This window comes from Salmo salar, chromosome ssa16 (assembly GCF_905237065.1).
Source record: "Salmo salar chromosome ssa16, Ssal_v3.1, whole genome shotgun sequence".
NCBI classification, from domain to species: domain Eukaryota; kingdom Metazoa; phylum Chordata; class Actinopteri; order Salmoniformes; family Salmonidae; genus Salmo; species Salmo salar.
In genome coordinates this window covers 6122742-6142624 of record NC_059457.1, presented here as the reverse complement: position 1 = coordinate 6142624, position 19883 = coordinate 6122742, and the positions used below count along the sequence as shown (strand labels likewise).

The window sequence follows — 19883 nt, the reverse complement described above, 5'->3', positions numbered from 1 at the left end:
GTGGGACCTTATATAGACAGTTGTGTGCCTTTCCAAATCATGTCCAATTGAATTTACCACAGGTGGACTCCAATCAAGTTGTAAAAACATCTCAAGGATGATCAATGTAAACAGGATGCACATGAGCTCAATTTCGAGTCTCATAGCAAAGGGTCTGAATACTTATGTAAATAAGGTATTTCTGTTTTTGATTTTTAATACATTTGCAAAAATGTCTAACAACCTGTTTTTGCTTTGTCATTATGGGGTATTGTGTAAAGAATGCTGAGGATAAAAAATATATATATTTTAGAATAAGGCTATAATGTAACAAAATGTGGAAAAAGTCAAGTGTTTTCAATACTTTCCGAATGCACTTGATGCTCAAGTTCATTGAGTGAAACAAGAAGATCTGCAGCAGCAAGATACAGTATCAGAAGAAACATACTTCCTCTTCGTGTGGGAGTTAGACGAAAATTGTTTTTATTCATCCTGGAAACCCGTTACCGTTTTATAATTGAATTGCTCCTAAGCCAAGCACATAACTAATTGAATGAATGAATTACTTCCTTCCTCTGTACCAAACCTACACCGTAGGCCTTCTCCTCCACGACAGACAGCAGTGTTTTATGCAGATCCTCCTGTTGGCACACACCTCTGCCAGACCCTCCATCAGGCTCTTTTCACCGTGATGTGTCATTTGTCTTCTGTCCCATAGTTTAGTCAACATGGCCCTGGTCCTGTGGTCATCATCTTGCTTTGCCTGTCTTCTCTCTCTTTCTCAAGTGTCTCGATTGCTCCATCTTTCTCTCTATCTCTCTCTCAAGTGTCTCGATTGCTCCATCTTTCTCTCTATCTTTCTCTCTCTCAACTGTCTCGATGCTCCATCTCTCTCTCTGTCTTTCTCTCTTTCACGATCTACAGATGTAGGATCTTATTTTGATAACCCTGTAGCAGGAGAACTTTCCTGCAATACAGGAAATGTAAAATGTGTAGTGTATTTGAGGTTTACAAAGGCTTCTGAAGTTTGTAATTTCCATTTAGAAATTTCAGACTTGATTTTCCCTTTACAGAAAAATGTTTCAACCCTTACAAAAAATGCCCATTAATTATAATCTACATAATAATTAACATTTCTTGTTGCTGCAGGATTATTTTCCTGCTGTAGCAAACTGGTTCAAATTAAGATCCCACATCTGTATCTCTCAGATTATCATATATTTGCAATCTAAAAGGTTTGTTAAGACAGCTCTTAAGACATACATTGTTTGTTCTCTGTCTGCTCTCTGTACTCTTGAGAATGTCTTAAACAACAGAAGACCCCAGTTACAGGGCTTTTTAACTTACGTCATTCTCAGAAGAGGCAGTGACTCTCAGTTAATGCCTGGTGAGTAGGTCTATTCTCAGAGAGTTTAAGACTTAACTTCATTTTCATGGCATCGCATATATTTCACGCTCCCACATTATGGGTATTATGGGATTATAAGAGGAATGTTCTTATCCAATGTTCATAACCTGCAGTCTATTAGTCCAAACCTTCACCAGGCACACCCAAGTTCCACACATTTATTATAGGAGTTGCTGCACCTTGTGGTGTTAGATTTCCCCTAGCATGGCTTTTGAAGAGCACCTGCTTCTCAAACACAACTGAGAACTGTGTGTGTGTGTGTGTGTGTGTGTGTGTGTGTGTGTGTGTGTGTGTGTGTGTGTGTGTGTGTGTGGCTAGAGAGAGAGAGAACATTTAACAGTGAAAACACTACAATTAGCAAAACACCCTGCATGATTGAACGCAAAACCTGTCTGAAGTGTTTTTCAATGTACCCTTGCTGTGTGGATCAAAGAGTACTAGGGGTACTACTGAGGTTGTGGTGTGACATTACAGAGTACTAGGGGTACAGGGGTAGTACTGGGGTTATGAGAGTGACATTCTGGGCTTGGTCATGTGTTGGCTCCATGTCAGTAGAGATTACAGCCTGGGTCTTTGGTACGATCAGCTTTCCTCTGGCCTGCGTCCCTGTCTGCCCCCTCCCAGGTCCCTGCGTGCTCCCTCTTGTCCCCATTCCTTTTCCATCCCCTCACTGTCTCTTCTCCATGGTAACTGCCTCTCCCTGCCCCTCACCTTCTCCTCCCCCTCCCATGTCCATGTCCCTTCCTTCACCATATCCTCTCCCTGCCTGCCCCCTCCCTATGTCTCCTCTCTGCAAGACCCATGAAGAGTCTCCCTGTTCTGTTCTCTCTAGTCTGGTCCGCTCCCATAATTATTTTCAGCTGCTTCAATAAGTTAACCACTTAGGAGGATGATGTTGCTTTGAATTACCTAAAGGTCAAAGTTGTTACTATGTAACAAATATTCTTATTTAATTTATTTATACATTTGCAAGGGTCATTGAAGTGTTTCTTGTTGTCCTACATGTGATGAGGGAAGAAACCTTAAACATGAGCATGCTTCAGTGCTAGCTGCAGTGTGATGTGAGGTTCAGATAATCTCTTTTGATTGATTTGTTTAGTCTTGTTGAGTGATCAGGGCCTGTATTCATAGAATGTCTCTCTACAGTGCCTCCAGAAAGTGTTCATACCCCTTGACATACAGCCTGTCACAAGCATCGTATTGATGAGACCAAGGCGCAGCGTGTAGAGTGCTCATTCTTACTTATTTATTTTAAGAGAACACTTAAACAAAGAAAAAAAACCCGCCAGCAAACAGTTCCCGTAAGGTTCACAGACTATATGGAAAACAACCAGCCACAAAACCCAAAGAAAAACAGGCTGCCTAAGTATGGCATCCAATCAGAGACAACGAAAAACACCTGCCTCTGATTGGAAACCATACTCGGCCAAACATGGAAAATGAAACATAGAAATAGAAAACTAGAACCAAAATCCCCTAGAACCAAAACCCCCAAAACACACAAAACAAACCCCCCTGCCATGCCCTGACCATTCTACTATGGCAAATGACCCTTTTTACTGGTCAGGACGTGACACAGCCTGAATTCAACATTTATTAAATATCATTTTTTTCACCCTACACACATCTACGCACAATACCCCATAATGACAAAGTAAAAAAACATGTTTTTAGAAATGTTAGAAAATGTATTGAAAATGAAATACATAAATATTGAATTTACATAAGCATTCACAATACAGTCAATACATGTTAGAATAACCTATGGCAGCGATTACAGCTGAGAGTCTTTCTTGGTCTCCAAGAGCTTTGCATCTGGATTCTACAATATTTTCACATTGTTTTTTTTTAATTCTTCAAGCTCTGTCAAATTGGTTGTTGATCATGCCAATTTAAGTCAAAATTATAACTAGGCCACTCAGGAATGTTCAATGTCATCTTGGTACTGTAAGCAACTCCAGTGTGTTGTGTTTTAGGTTATTGTCCTGATAAAAGGTGAATTTGTCTCTAAGTCTCTGTTGGAAAGCAGACTGAACCAGGGTTTCCTTTAGGATTTTGCCTTTTCTTAGCTCTATTCTGTTTATTTAAATAAAATAAAAACTCCCTAATCCTTGCTGATGACAAGCATACTCATAACATGATGCAGCCACCATCGTACTTCAAAATATGAAGAGTGGTTGTCAGTGATGTGTTGTTTTGGATTGGCTCCAAACACAAGGCTTTGTATTCAGGACATTTTTTGCAGTTTTACTTTATTGCCTTGTTGGAAACAGGATGCATGTTTTGAAAGATTTGTATTCTATACAGGTTAAACATGAGCATGCTTCAGTGCTAGTTTTCTCCTATCAAAGCCATTAAACTGAGTAACTGTTTTAAAGTCACCATTGGCCTCATGGTGAAATACCTGAGCGGTTTCCTTCCTCTGCGGCAACTGAGTTGCATCTTTGTAACATCTTTGTTGTGACTGGGTGTATTGATACACCATCCAAAGTGTAATTAGTAACTTCACCATGCTCAAAGGGATATACAATGTGTGCTTTTTCTTTACCCATCTACCAATAGGTGCCATCCTTTGCAAGGCGTTGGAAAATCTCCTTGGTCTTTGTGGTTGAATCTGTGTTTGAAGTTCACTGCTCAACTGAGGGACCTTACAGATAATTGTGTGTGTGGTGTACAGAGATATGAGGTAGTCATTCAAAAATGATGTTAAAACACTACTATTACACATGGAGTGAGTCCATGCAACTTATTATCTGATTTATTAAGAACATATTTACTCCTCAACTTGTTTGGGCTTTCCATAACAAAGTGGTTGAATACCTAAGGACTCAAGACATTTCAGCTTTTAATATTTTATCAATTTGTAAAAATGTCTAAAAACATAATTCCACTTTAACATTATAGGGTGTTGTGTGTAGGCCAGTGACACAAAATCTCAATTGAACTATTTGAAATTCAGGCTGTAACACAACAAAATGTGGAAGAAGTCAAGGAGTGTGAGTACTTTCTGAAGGCAATGTATATCTGTGTCCTTGCAGTAATCCAGTTTGGGTTTGTGACCCTGTTCGTGGCGTCGTTTCCGCTGGCCCCACTGTTCGCCCTACTCAACAACATCATCGAGATACGCCTGGATGCCAAGAAGTTTGTGGCTGAGCTCAGGAGGCCGGTCGCTGCGAGGGCAAAAGACATTGGTGGGTTTACAGTTCAAACTCTGTCTGCACACAGGTTCTTTTTAATTACACTCCTATATTGATTCCTTTCACAGTAATAAACATAATATTGAAGTCACTCCAATACAAGTGATTTACAAAGAAGAAAAAAACACTGGTTATCTTTGGGATTCTTCGGGCCCTTGAGTGTTTCCTTACCATGTGACCAGGGCTCTAAAGTGCGACCAATTTGGTGTGCGATATTTTGCTCTGCGACCTGTAGTTTTCATTTGGGATTATCATTTTTAAATAATAATTGTTGGAATTATAAGTCTTCGCAGTACTGTTGTTTCACAAGCGCAGTTTCGTTAGTGTCATGCTTGCAGCATTACTACAGCAAAAACCTCTTCTTTCTAGCCCAAACAGTTCAAAGGATCTTGCCCATATTATACCGCCGCAAAAACAAATAATCCATTTTTTTTTACATTCATAAACCATGTTGTGGGCTGTTCTTAAATTATTTGCGGGCTGTTAACCATTTGTTTTACACATTTTTCAGTCATGTATGATATCTCATTAACTAGCTAGCTAGTTAAGAGCCTGATAACTTTACCAGTATATCCAAACATTTGGGAGCACAGAAAGAAAGGAAAATGGATAGCTTCTTCAGGAGATCAATTATTATAGCAATGAATGAATGACAGATTTATAGCACACCGTCACAAACTTGACGCTCTTGAGTGTTAATGTTAAGTGGATGACCATATAAAACATAGCCTTATGCTTTAAACTGTTCGAAAGCTCAGATTCTTAGCTTTTTTATTGTATTTATAATTTATCAATGATTTGTATGCACTTTTTGCACTATTATGCGCTGCTATAGTAAATAGTATGAAAAAATAGTACATTGCTGATTTCATTTTACAATTGTTTTTAATTGATTACAGACTTTAATAGTGACATATACAGGGTTGCAGATGTAATTACAGGGTACAGTGAAATTATTGTGCTCCTAGCTCCAACAATGCAGGAAAATGTTAAATAAAACAATACAAATATAATAAAAATAGATCATAATAAAAATAGAAATTATAATATGTACATATTAACAACTGTGGCAATGATAAATATCCATTGGGGTGGTTGCAGGGTAAATGTCCGCGGGGGGGGCAGGAGAGGGACAGGGAGAGTAGGTACTGTAGCTGACTAGTGGTGGCTATTCAGCAGCCTGATGGTCTGGGGGTAGAAGCTATTAGCCAGTCTTACAGTTTTTGCTATGATGCTACTCTACTGCCCACATCTGAGTGATGGAAATGGGGAGAACAGGCCATGGCTCAGGTGGCTGGGGTCCCTGATGGTCTTCTTGGGCTTCCTGATACACCTGGTGTTATAGGTGTCCTGGAGGGCAGGCAGTGTTCCCCGAAAGGTACTTTTTGCTGAGCGTACCACCCTCTGTAGCTCCTTGGGGTTCGCGGCAGTGGAGTTGCCGTACCAGGCTGTGATTCAGCCCGACAGTATGCTCTCGATGGTGCTCTTGTAGAACACTGTCAGGGCCGGGAGACTGGCCGAATTTCTTCAGCTTCCTGAGGTTGAAAAGTCGCTGTCGTGCCTTCTTCACCACGGTGTCATGTGGTTTGACCATTTCAGCTCCTCGGAGATGAGTACGCCGAGAACCTTTACACTTTTGACTGTCTCCACGGCGACTCCATTGATGTGGATGGGGGTGTGCCCAGCCTGGTTCCTCCTGAAGTCCACAATCAGCTCCTTTGTTTTCCTGACGTTGAGGGAGAGGTTGTAGACCTGGCACCACACCATCAGAGTGCCTACCTCCCTGTAGGCCGTCTCGTTATTGTTGGTATTTGGGCCTACTACTATCGTGTCATCAGCGAATTGTGTGAGGCCACGCAGTTGTGGGTATACAGAGTGTACAGGATGGAACTAAGGATGCACCGTTGTTGGGCCATCATGTTGAGAATCAGTGTCGAGGAGGTAATATTAGCTACCTTCACCACCCAGGGGGCGGCCCATCAGGAAGTCCAGGACCCAGTTGCACAGGGAGGAATTCAATCCCAGGGCTGTGAGGTTTGTGGTGAGCTTAGAGGTCACTGTGGTATTGAAGGCTGAGCTGTAGACGATGAACAGCATCCTCACATATGCGTTCCTTTTGTCCAGGTAGGTGAGGGCAGTGTGCAGTGCCAATGGCGATTGCATGGTACGTGGATCTGTCAGGGCGGTAGGCGAATTTCGTATGCTATGATGAACCTACTCATGAAACATGGGGAATAGGGCTTGAAACTTTTCATCTACATATAATCTACATATACTCACGATCAACTTTGAAGTTGACATGATATAAGATTTCAGCTGCCTTAATACTGTAATAATTTTGTGTTTAATCAGCGGTCAGGGAAAATCAGACTTATTTTGTGGTGCACTGCTCTTCATCATTGCTGTCTCTAGCCCTGTGAACGAGTTGATTTGTCTTTTTGTGATGAAGACAAAGTGGTTTTGTATCTTGCAATTGTGTTAGTATTTTTATTATTTGTTATTCATTATAAATTGATGTGTGTTTGTCATAGAACGATGGGACTGTTTCCAGCTTTACAGCACTGTGCAGCCTGTGTACCTGTAACGTACCGTTTCGTCACAAATTGACAAACAGTCCAATCAGCAAATGATCATTAAGGCGGGACTCCCGAGCCTCCAATGGCTGTGGATATGTAACCCGATACACCATAGTCATTCAAGGCCAAGTGTTTTGAAGTAGGGAAGCTGGGCTTTTAGCCAGAACTGCCGTGAAGCCATTTATAAGCAAATTACCTTGATATTCCTTGATAAAACAATTCAATTATAACGAAAATCCCCCCAAAATGGGGGTATTCATATTTAAGATTAACCCAAAGAGAATGATTGTTGAGGAATGGAACCCAATGAATGGAACCCTTTGTGATTAACTGCCTTAATTAACAAATATTTTTGTTATAAGATTGTAATATCAATTACCATCAAGAGTTCTAACTCTCATGTGATTCTGCTTCTCTGATTCTAGGTATATGGTACAACCTTCTCCGAGGTGTGGCTAAAGTTGCCGTCATCATAAACGTAAGTCATTCCTGTAATCCCTGCAAAACATAATAGTGACCAAATGATAAAACCTTTTTTCTTTCTGACTTTAACATATACTGTTTTGATTGTTTTGAATGTTCTGCCAAAGGTACTATTTTTTATTCCATCTTATCCATTCCACAACCCCCTCAACAATAACAAGTCTGCACTTAAAACTAGAACATACTTCATTGGAGCTCAGCCCTGGTCCACACAACATTTACTGGGAATTTATGTCACCACTTTTGGGGGGTTACTTGTAAAAGCTCATAATAAGGCTTTTAAATGCCTGCCCCTCTGTGCAGAGAAGACCATACTTGGTCAGAAAGAGAGCTAGCTTGGTTATAAATTCTACACCAGGCTCTCACTTCACTTCCAAAGGGATCACAATCGTCATGGCAATGGCGAGTTGAGATCCAGATCTGGGTTATTTATGACATTCAATCAAGATGGAAGGGAGGGATTTCCTCACCTCCATTCTCTTATTGATAATGTTTTCAACAGTACAGGATGTCAATGTGTTTATACTTTAAGGCCTTGGATACACTATAGGTTTATGTGCTGACAAATCGCAGAACCCAGAATCAAATATCACGTGGGTACTGGCCAGCTTCTCAGGTTAGGGTTAGGGCTAACATTTATGTTAACAGTCAATCACCAAAGACTATGTGCTGACAGGCAGATAGTTGCAGACGAAACAGCAAGATGGCACCGACAGACATGGCAGCTCTGCTTCTAGCAATTAAGCAACTTTGCAGTATTTCATTTTTTGTGTGTTATTTCTTACACTATTAGCCCAGAACGTTTTTTTTGTGTTATTACATACAGCCAGAAATAACTTTCGGATATCAGAGCAGCAGTAACTCACCAGCGCTACGACCAGGAATACAACTTCCTGAATTGGATCCTTTGTTTGGACACCCCAGGGCAACTGAAATTATCCCAGATGCTGCTCCAAGATGCTGCCAGCGGAGAAGAGGTATTCGGAGTGGACTTCTAGTCCGACTCAGGAGGCGGGCAAACCATCCACCACTTCCGAGTATATTACTTGTTAATGTTCAGTCTCTGGAGAATAAAGTAGATCCTCGCTCAGGCGTGAGGATCTCCTTCCAGAGAGACATCAAGGACTGTAACATACTCTGTTTCACGGAATCATGTTGAGAATCAAATTGATAACCTGGCTCTCTCTGGATATACTGTCCTCGTCCATTCAACCAGCTGGGTTCTCAGTACATCGCGCAGACAGGAATAAAGGATTCCGCTTCTGGCGCCTCCAACTCAATCATCAAGTTTGCAGATGACACAACAGTAGTAGGCTTGATTACTAACAATGACGAGACAGCCTACTGGGAGGAGGTGAGGGCCCTGGGAGAGTCGTGCCAGGAAAATAACCTCTACCTCAATGTCAACAAAACGAAGGAGCATGGACTTCAGGAAAAAGCAGAAGGAGCACGCTCTTATCCACATTGACGGGACCGCAGTGAAGGTGGAAAGCGGACATTTCTGGGGGGAATGGCCCTAGCCCTCACCCTCCGATCCAACAGGTCCCAGATGTGCTCAATGGGATTGAGATCCGGGCACTTCGCTGGCCATGGCAGAACACTGGCATTCCTGTGTGCAGGAAATCATGCACAGAACGAGCAGTATCGCTGGTGGCATTGACATGCTGGAGGGTCATGTCAGGATGAGCCTGCAGGAAGGGTACCACATGAGGGAGGAGGATGTCTTCCCTGTAATGCACAGCGTTGAGATTGCCTGCAATGACAACATGCTCAGTCCGATGATGCTGTGACACACCGCCCCAGACCATGACGGACCCTCCACCTCCAAATCGATCCCGCTCCAGAGTTCAGGCCTCAGTGTAATACTCATTCCTTCAACGATAAACGTGAATCCGACCATCACCCCTGGTGAGACAAAACCGCGACTCGTTAGTGAAGAGCACTTTTTGCCAGTCCTGTCTTGTCCAGCGATGGTGTGTTTGTGCCCATAGGCAACGTTGTTGCTGGTGATGTCTGGTGAGGACCTGCCTTACAACAGGCCTACAAGCCCTCAGTCCAGTCTCTATCAGCCTATTGCGGACAGTCTGAGCACTGATGGAGGGATTGTGCATTCCTGGTGTAACTCGGACAGTTGTTGTTGCCATCCTGTACCTGTCCCGCAGGTATGACGTTCGGATGTACCGATCCTGTGCAGGTGTTGTTACACGTGGTCTGCCACTGCGAGGACGATCAGCTGTCCATCCTGTCTCCCTGTAGCGCTGTCTTAGGCGTCTCACAGTACGGATATTGCAATTTATTGCCCTGGCCACATCTGCAGTCCTCATGCCTGCAGCATTCCTAAGGCATGTTCACGCAGATGAGCAGGGACCCTGGGCATCTTTCTTTTGGTGTTTTTCAGAGTCAGTAGAAAGATCTCTTAAGTGTCCTAAGTTTTCATAACTGTGACCTTAATTGCCTACTGTCTGTAAGCTGTTAGTGTCGTAACGACCGTTCCACAGGTGCATGTTCATTAATTGTTTATGGTTCATTGAACAAGCATAGGAAACATTGTTTAAACCCTTTACAATGAAGATCTGTGAAGTTATTTGGATTTTCACGAATTATCTTTGAAAGACAGGGTCCTGAAAAAGGGACTTTTCTTTTTTTGCTGAGTTTATCACAAGGCCATCAGAATGTTAAATAGCAATCACCAGGTTACTCTACCCTGCACCTTAGAGGCTGCTGCCCTATATACATAGACATGTATAATCACTGGTCACTTTAATAATGTTTTCATACTGCTTTACTCATTTCATATGTATATACTGTATTATGGTATTCTATTCTACTGTATTTTAGTCAATGCCACTCCAACTCCAATTATTTATATATTTCTTAATTCCATTATTTTACTTTTAGATTGTTGTGAATTGTTAGATATTACTGCACTGTTGGTGCTAGGAACACAAGCATTTCGCTACACCCACAGTAACATGTGCTAAATATGTGTATGTGACCAATAAAATGTGATTCGATTTTTATAGATGGTATAAAGCATACTGAAGACAGCGCTCCTTTTGCTGAAGTTGACCCCTATATTCAACCAATGCAGCATTACTAGAGCCCGACCGATAAAGCCGTTGACCGATATTAATTGACGATATTTGCCTTTAACAGAAACATTTGTGTCTTTACTCCACAGATAACGCACAAATATTATATACAGTACAAGTGAAATGTTTGGACACACCTACTCATTCAAAGGTTTTTCTTTATTTTTTGCTATTTTCTACTTTGCAGAATAGTAGTGTAGTAGACATCAAAACTATGAAATAACACACATGGAATCATTTTGTAACCAAAAAAAGTGTTAAATAAATCCAAATATATTTTAGATTTTAGATTCTTCAAAGTAGCCACCCTTTGTGTTGATGACAGCTTTGCACACTCTTGGCATTCTCTCAACCAGCTTCACCTTGTCACGGATCCCTTCGGAACGTTCATTACGCACACCTGGCCCCTATTGATTAGTAATTGTATAAGTGTGCCCTTTGTTAACCATTGTCCTGTCGATTATTGTTACAATGTCTGTTGGTTCGTGTGAGTACCTGTGCTATGTTGTTTTGGCTTTCGTGCCACGTATATTATGCAGATGATTACGGTTCTCGTCCCGTGTGATAATCATTGTGCGATTGTGTATTTAGTCAAGGAACTCCTCGCTCTTTTCTTTTGGTTTATACCCTGTGTTTTATATATCTATTGTTTGGTCTTCGACCCGTGCCTTTACACGGCACGCTGTAATTTGGGAAATAAAAAACCCTATTACGCATTCCTGCGCCTGTCTCCCAACCCATTTATACCAACGTGACACACCTAGAATGCTTTTCCAACAGTTTTGAAGTAGTTCCCACATATGCTGAGCACCTGTTGGCTGCATTTCCTTCACTCTGCGGTCCAACTCATCCCAAACCATCTCATTTGTGTTGGGATCGGGTGATTGTGGAGGCCAGGTCATCTGATGCAGCACTCCATCACTCTCCTTCTTGGTCAAAGAACCACACACATGGAGGTCATCCGTTCACCTACTCTGCGTTTCACAAAGACACGGCGGTTGGAACCAAAAATCTCAAATTTGGACTCATCAGACCAAAGGACACATTTCCACCGGTCTAATGTCCAGAGCTCGTGTTTCTTGGCCCAAGCAAGTACTTTATTCTTATTGGTGTGATTTAATAGTGGTTTCTTTGCAGAAATTTGACCATGAAGGCCTGATTCATGCAGTCTCCTCTGAAAAGTTGATGTTGAGATGTGAATTTATTTGGGATGCAATTTCTTAACTCTAATGAACTTATCCTTTGCAGCAGAGGTAACTCTGGGTCTTCCTTTCCTGTGGCGGTCCTCATGAGAGCCAGTTTCATCATAGCGCTTGATGGGTTTTGTGACTGCACTTGAAGAAAGTTTTCCAGATTGACTGACATTCATGTCCTAAAGTAATGATGGACTGTTGTTTCTCTTTGCTTAGTTGAGCTGTTCTTGACATAATATGGACTTGGTCTTTTACCAAATAGGGCTATCTTCTGCATACCACCCATACCTTGTCACAACACAACTGATTGGCTCAAAGGGTGGCTACTTTGAAGAATCTGAAATATAAAATATATTTGGAGTTGTTTAACACTTTTCTGGTTACTACATGATTCCATATGTGTTATTTCATAGTTTTGATGTCTTCACTATCATTCTAAAATGTAGAAAATAGGCGTGTCCAAACCTTTGACTGGTACTGTACCTAGAATAAACAAATACGTCTGCTCATTTGCGGTAATTTTTTGGTTATGTTCAATTGTTGCCTGAAGAGGGCGCTCTACCAGCAGCTCATTGAACATCATTGAGCCTTAGGTCACAATGTGAGAGAGAGTAGGCATGGTGGTTTGACGGTGAGTAGCTTGCCACAGCCAGCATATATTCTTTTTTTTTTTAAACGTTCAAATGTGAAGAAGCGACGTGTGACATACGCCTAGTTTCTTGAAACAGGTCACATTTGTTACATCCTTACATGTCTTCAGGTGCTTTCTCATTGATCACTGTCTGTCTCTCTCCAGGCGTTTGTGATCTCCTTCACGTCAGACTTCATCCCAAGGCTAGTCTACCAGTACATGTACAGCCCAGATGGCTCCATGCACGGCTTTGTCAACCACACCATGTCCTATTTTAACGTCTCAGACTTCCAGGATGGTAAAGAACCTATGGACCCTCATCATCTGGGTTACCAGGTGGAGATGTGTAGGTGAGATAACGCACAGCACTGGGTCAACAACTTATATTTTTGTGATAAGTAATTACAGTGTAATGACCATGTAATGTCTTAATTTTCTGTCATGCGTAAAAATACATAGTTGTTGCGGTGTAGTCTGTTCCATGGACTTTTGCTATCTTTTTATTTATTTTTCCTTTATTTAACTAGGCAAGTCAGTTAAGAAAAAAATCCTATTTTCAATGACGGTCTAGGAGTGGGTTAACTGCCTTGTTCAGGGGCAGAATGACAGCGTTGTACTTTGTCAGCTCGGGAATTTGAACTTGCAACCTTTTGGTTACTAGTCCAACGCTCTAACCACTAGGCTACCCTGCTTTAGTCTTTGTAATCAGTTGACTCTTGACTCTAGGTATAAAGACTACAGGGAGCCCCCATGGTCCAACACGCCCTATGTGGTCTCTAAAGAGTTCTGGGCGGTCCTGGCCGCCCGACTGGCCTTCGTCATAGTCTTTCAGGTGAGTGGAGGAGAAGTCTCTTTGTAGTTGGTAACACACTTGTCTGCTTGCACTTCTATATGCCTCCCCACCAGAGACTGGAGTTCGATCCCTGTTTCCACCCTCCCTTCCTACTGTGTCTTCCCCCTTCATCTCAACTTCTGAACTGTCTAAATATAACATGAAAAATAAAAAAGAATGCAGTTGCTGGAAGTGTACAGTTAGTGCCAGATTTTACAGCTACAGTGTATGTATATGAGGGATTCAAAGACACTCTCATTTTGCTTTGTGAGATTAGTATACAGCAGGGATCATCAACTAGATTTTTTTGTTGAGTGGATGTTCGGGGGGCCGGAAACATAATTACAAATAATTTGTAGACTGCAAATTGACCGCAAGAATGCCAAACGGATATAATATTAGACTAAAACATAATTTAGAGTCCTGCTTACATTTGTATATGTGTTTCTCTATTATGCGTGGGAATACTTGAGAACAGATTTCCCAAAAAATCACTTAGAGATGATTTCCTGGTGTTTTTACAGTCTTTTATTTCTAACAAGTTTTTGATCAAAAACTTGGGGGGCCAAATAAAACCACACCCATGGGTCACCAGTTGGGGAACCCTGGTATACAGTATACTTCCTGTTTCCTGCTGGTTGATCAATGACATGCTGTCTCTCCACTCCCTGTAGAATGTGGTGATGCTGATGAGTGACTTAGTGGACTGACTGTATATGGATTTTCTATATTGATGTCATTAGTGCGTCAATAGAAAATATATTAGCTAACACACTTACAATTATTTGGGAAAACAAAGTGAATATTTGTTAGACAAAATATATTTAAAAAGTTTATCTCTCTTCCCTCCCTGTAGAACGTGGTGATGCTGATGAGTGACATTGTGGACTGGTTGATCCCAGACATCCCTAAAGACATCAGCCTTCAGATCCACAAGGAGAAGATCCTGATGGTGGAGCTGTTCATGAAGGAGGAACAGGGCAAGATGCAGTTCATAGACAGCATGACTCCTTGTGACGGCAAGGAGCGCAACAACCACGCCCCTATAGCTCGCTCGCGCTCCATCCCACACACACACAGTCACACACACGCCAACAACTTCTAGCAGCTACTGTAAGGTGTAGCTTCGCTAGCTAAGCCAAGGGTTACTACTCTCTGTGTCTTTATCCTTGTCCAGACATTCCATAGAAAGGGAGAAGTGTTCCCTTCAAGACATTGTTGAGGCCCGAACTGCGAGAAACAGAAACAGTCCCAGTGCACAATGCCTTTCTGTCAAACCATCCAGTGAATAACTAACTAGCTAACTGCCAACCAGTTAACTAACTGCCAACCAGTGGGGTCATGGTTTTGAGGTTGATCTTAAATGTGGCGGACCATATACCATACTCAGAGCAGCCAGAGAAGAGAGAAAATGTTTGTTTAAAATTTTCTTTACATGCTTTACATTACAGCATATCTGGCATCCAAGGTATTTCTATGTTTGCCTCTTTATAAACAGGATGTAGATTATACATAATCCTTTACTCTTATGACTCAACCATATCCATGTTGGAACCGTGCAAATAACCACTCTCATAAACGCTAAACTTTGCTACACAACATTAATTAACACTATTTTTCTTTACCTAGATTTTTTTATTGTATTTTTAACTAAAAAACTAACTTGGATATCTTGAAATGTATGTGTGTAGATCAAATAATATAATCTTAAATGGGTGACAGGTTTTGTATGTCTTTGATTCAAAGATCTCAAATGTTTTTAGCTACCAAGCACACAGTTGTGCATGGTTGATACATCACCTGGTTGTGGGCTCCCATGCTATCATATAGCAAAAGCAGTTAGTAGATTATTTTATTGCATTACAGTACACAAGTAAAATAGCACTGTATGATGACTAGATGCTGCTAAACATAGTAAAATACTTTGATTGACTTTAGTTCAGAACATACAGCTTAGCAGTGTTGTAAGATTACACCCCTGTTATATAGCATGTACAGTTCAGGCAAATCTTTCTCTGTCACAATACATTCATTAAACTATGTGACTTCTACGCTTCAAAGCCAATCAGGATATTATTTTGCATATGGAATAATAATAATGAAACCTTTCAATTGTACTTAAAATTGTATATTGTTTACACTTACTTCTGTCTACTGGATATACTAAGAAATATAATATTTCTCATTCTTTACTTGCCTTTCTTCAGAGGACAAGGACACTTTGATCCTTTTATATGTCAAACTAATGTCTTCATACAAAATGAGAATAATTTCATAGCAGCATATTTTACTGTATTGATACTGTATTGATATGTTGTAAATGTATAGGTTATCTGCCTATTCTTTTTTGATGTGATGTTGAATAAATAATGCATTAAATTGAATGTAAACAACAATGTGGTATGGCTATTGAGTGCTGTCATGTTCTTAGGCTTGGAAGAGAAATGTATTCCAAAAAGGATTGTGGCCTTTACAGTAACTTAGAGTTCAAAAATAGAGTATCGGTATCAAATGCAATAGAATCTCTTTGATCCTAGTTTGTTCAAACAGTTTTTTTTTATTCAACATTCAACATTCGAATACACAACACGGCCAAAAGTATGTGGACACCTGCTCATCGAACATCTCATTCCAAAGTCAAGGGCATTAATATGGAGTTGGTCCCCCCTTTACTGCTATAACAGCTTCCACTATTCTGGGACGGCGTTCCACTAGATGTTGGAACGTTGCTGTGGGGACTTGCTTCCATTCAGCCACAAGAGATTAGTAAGGTCGGGCACTGATGTTTGACGATTAGGCCTGGCTCGCAGTCGGTGTTCTCATTCATCCCTAAAGTGTTCGATGGGATTGAGGTCAGCGCTTTGTGCAGACAAGTCAAGTTCTTCCACACTGATCTCGACAAACCATTTCTGTATGGACCTCGCTTTGAGCACAGGGGCATTGTCCTGCTGAAACAGGAAAGGGGCTTCCCCAAACCGTTGCCACAAAGTTGGAAGCAAAGAATTGTCTAGAATGTCATTGTATGTTGTAGTGTTAAGATTTCCCTTCACCGGAACTAAGGGGCCTAGCCCGAACCATTAAAAACAGCCCCAGACCATTATTCCTCCTTCACCAAACTTTACAGTTGGCACTATGCATTAGCGTTCTCCTGGCATCCGCCAAACCCAGATTAATCCTTCCGACTGCCAGATGGTGAAGCGTGATTCATCACTCCAGAGAACGCGTTTCCACTGCACCAGAGTCCAGTGGCGGCAAGTTTTACACTACTCCAGGCGACGCTTGGCATTGTGCATAGTGCTCTTAGGCTTGTGTTCGGCCATGGAAACCCATTTCATTAAGCTCCTGATGAACAGTTCTTGTGCTAACGTTGCTTCCAGAGGCAGTTTGGAAGTTGCTCCTAGACGTTTCCACTTCACAGTAACAGCCCTAACAGTTGATCAGCGCAGTTCTAAGAGGGCAGAAATTTGATGAACTGACTTGCTGGAAAGGTGGCATCCTATGATGGTGTCACATTGAAAATGACTGTGCTCATCAGTACAGGCCATTCTACTGCCAATGTTTGTCTATGGAGATTGCATGGCGGTGTGCTCGATGTTATACACCTGTCAGCAACGGGTATGGCTGAAATAGCCGAATCCACTAATTTGAAGTGGTGTCCACATACTTTTGGCCATATAGTATACCTACTATAAATAGTAACATTTGTAAATGTAAGAGTGCCGTACATCATTTGATAACATAATCAAAACAGTGTTCACCAAATCCTATTGTAACTTACTATCCTACCAAGCCAAGACAGTCAAGGATCCTAGACACTTTGCAGTGTTCTGGAACCTGTATTATTTGAGATAGGCCAGGCCTGACCCAGGACAGGACAGATAGTTTTAATGGAGCTTCAGGAGATGGAACTCAGAGGAAGCACTTCTTGATGTAAATAAGGGGAAATGTTCCATTTCAGCTTACAACAGAACTTCCTCTCCTTGGCTTGATAGCACTCATGACATTTTTTAAGACGAGACAAAAGAAGCAACTTTTACTGGAAATCGTACCCAAAGATAGGAAACGGACTGTGAAGAAATATATATTTTCAGACTTTAGACTAAACTTACTTTTGGAGGAAAATGCTAAATATTTTCTGAAATAAAGCAAACTGATAGAATTCTGTATCTTCCCAGAAATGGCTTTTTTCAATCACTAGTTAGGTTTCCATCCAATTGGCTTCAGATTTTCCTGTGGATATTCAAAAATCCACAAAAACAACTTCAGCAACTTCACACAGCCATTGAAGTGGAGTGAGACAACATTCCACAAGCCACAATCAACAGCCTGTTCAACTCTATGCAAAGGCAAATGGTGGTCTCACCAGATACTGACTGGTTTTCTGATCAACGCCCTTACCTTATTTTAAAAGGTATTCGCGACCAACAGATGCATGTCTGTCTTTCCAGTCATGTGAAATCCATAGATTAGGGTCTAATTGTCACGTCCTGACCAGTATAAGGGGTTATTTGTTATTGTAGTTTGGTCAGGACGTGGCAGGGGTGTGTTTGTTTAGAGTGTTTCGGAGTTTGTTGGGCTATGTTCTAGTATGTCTATTTCTATGTGGTGTTTGTTGGGTTGACCTTCAATTGGAAGCAGCTGCTCCTAGTTGCTTCTAACTGAAGGTCCTATTTAAGAGGGGTGTTTTTCTATGGGATTTTGTGGGTAGTTGTTCCTTGTTTAGTGTTTGTTGCACCTGTCAGGACTGTTTCGTTTTGTTCTTTTTTTGTAAACGTATTTAGTTGTTTCTCCTTCTTCAAAATAAAAAGAAGATGAGTATACATATTCCGGCTGCGTTTTGGTCCAATCCATACGACAACTGTGACACTAATGAATTTATTTCATTTGACTGATTTCCTTATATGTAACGACCGTCGTCGCAATGAGACCAAGGTGCAGCGGAGGATGTGTTCATCATAAAGGATTTTAATAAACGAATGAATACTACAAACAAAACACGACAAGAAACGACAGCCAAACAGTCCTGTCAGGATTAACACAAACCTAGACAGAAAATAATCACCCACAAACCCCAAAGGAAAAACAGGCTGCCTATGTATGACTCTCAATCAGCAACAACGATCTACAGCTGTTCCTGATGAGAGCCACACACGGCCAAACCACAGAAACAAACCAACATAGAAAAATAAACATAGAACGCCCACCCATGTAACACCCTGGCCTAACCAAAATAGAGAACAAAAAAACCCTCTCTATGGCCAGGGCGTTACATTATACGAACTGTAACTCAGTAAAATCTTTGAAATTATTGCATGTTGCGTTTATATTTTTGTTCAGCATATTTCATATGTAACCTAATAAACTGTATGCTTTCCATAGTCGTAATGGGAGGACCACATGACTCCAGCTTTACTTCGATATGATGGATATTATATCAATATTTCTACCGTAATATCCGGCATAATTAATTTTACAGTCTCAAAATGATCTCACCTTGTCTAGTGTATTTTGTTGTGTAGACATTTGGAAAGTTTATTGACAAATTTGCTATTTCCATCGGGCCTGTTGTAACATTTTCTATCCAAAATGTACTTTACTGGAATGAAAAGGTTGGATGGAAACCTGCTAATACTAATTTAGCTCCAAAATATTCATGCTTTCAAATGTTTTGCAAAAACCTAACGCTCAGCCTTATGGTATAGTATAAGTCATCTTTGAATGAAAGCAAATACTTCTTTGCTTGTGTGTGTGCTTCTTACATTCTTTCAATATTCCTGCCCCCATGTGGTATGTTAGGGTGGCTTATCTAACTCACTATGGCCAAGTGTCTGGTGGCTTATCTAACTCACTATGGCCAAGTGTCTGGATGTCACACTACCTGTTCCTCTGTGCACAGCTGGCACAATGCATATACTGTATACTGTACTGCTTTATTCTTTCTAACCACTAGATGGTAACAGTGGTCTTATACTGTAATCTCTTCATCATTGCCAGTGTGGGGCATACAGGTAACTGCCAAAAGAAAGGAAACACCAACATAAAGTGTCTTAATCGGGCGTTGGGTAACCACAAGCCCAGAACAACTTCAATGCCCTTGGCATAGATTCTACAAGTGTCTAGAACTATATTGGAGGGATGCGACACCATTCTTCCACAAGAAATTCCATAATTTGGTGTTTTGTTGATGGTGGTGGAAAACTGCTGCTCCAGAATCTCCCAGTATTCAATTGGGTTGAGATCTGGTTACGGAAACCCCGTTTATACCTGGTTCTAACTTGCATCCTTGGTCCTGATCTTGTTCACATTCTGATTGTGCCCACGTCTTTTGACAGATGTAGATAATCAAAAGACACATTGTGATCCGATTGTGATCAAATCATCCTGCCCACCTCGGGAGGTAGTCAGACACGCATTGTGTCTGGATATCTTACGAGTGTAGACAGAGAAACCATTTAAATCATCCTTATTCTGCACTCTAAAATCATATGTGTC

At 41.1% G+C, this 19883-nt stretch overlaps 1 protein-coding gene across 8 annotated transcripts in view; it reads left to right on the top strand.

Moving 5' to 3' along the window:
* The window catches only part of LOC106573096 (anoctamin-1), a 70702-nt gene extending 54915 nt beyond the window's left edge, over window positions 1-15787 (top strand). For all 8 annotated transcript variants that reach the window (XM_014147797.2, XM_045696892.1, XM_014147795.2 and 5 more), the window contains 5 exons: window positions 4426-4578; window positions 7586-7638; window positions 12725-12909; window positions 13286-13391; window positions 14248-15787. In XM_014147797.2, coding sequence (XP_014003272.1) covers window positions 4426-4578; window positions 7586-7638; window positions 12725-12909; window positions 13286-13391; window positions 14248-14496 — 746 coding nt within the window. In that variant the 3' untranslated portion in view covers window positions 14497-15787. The remainder of the gene's footprint in view (window positions 1-4425; window positions 4579-7585; window positions 7639-12724; window positions 12910-13285; window positions 13392-14247) is intronic.
* Window positions 15788-19883: the final 4096 nt, after the last annotated feature.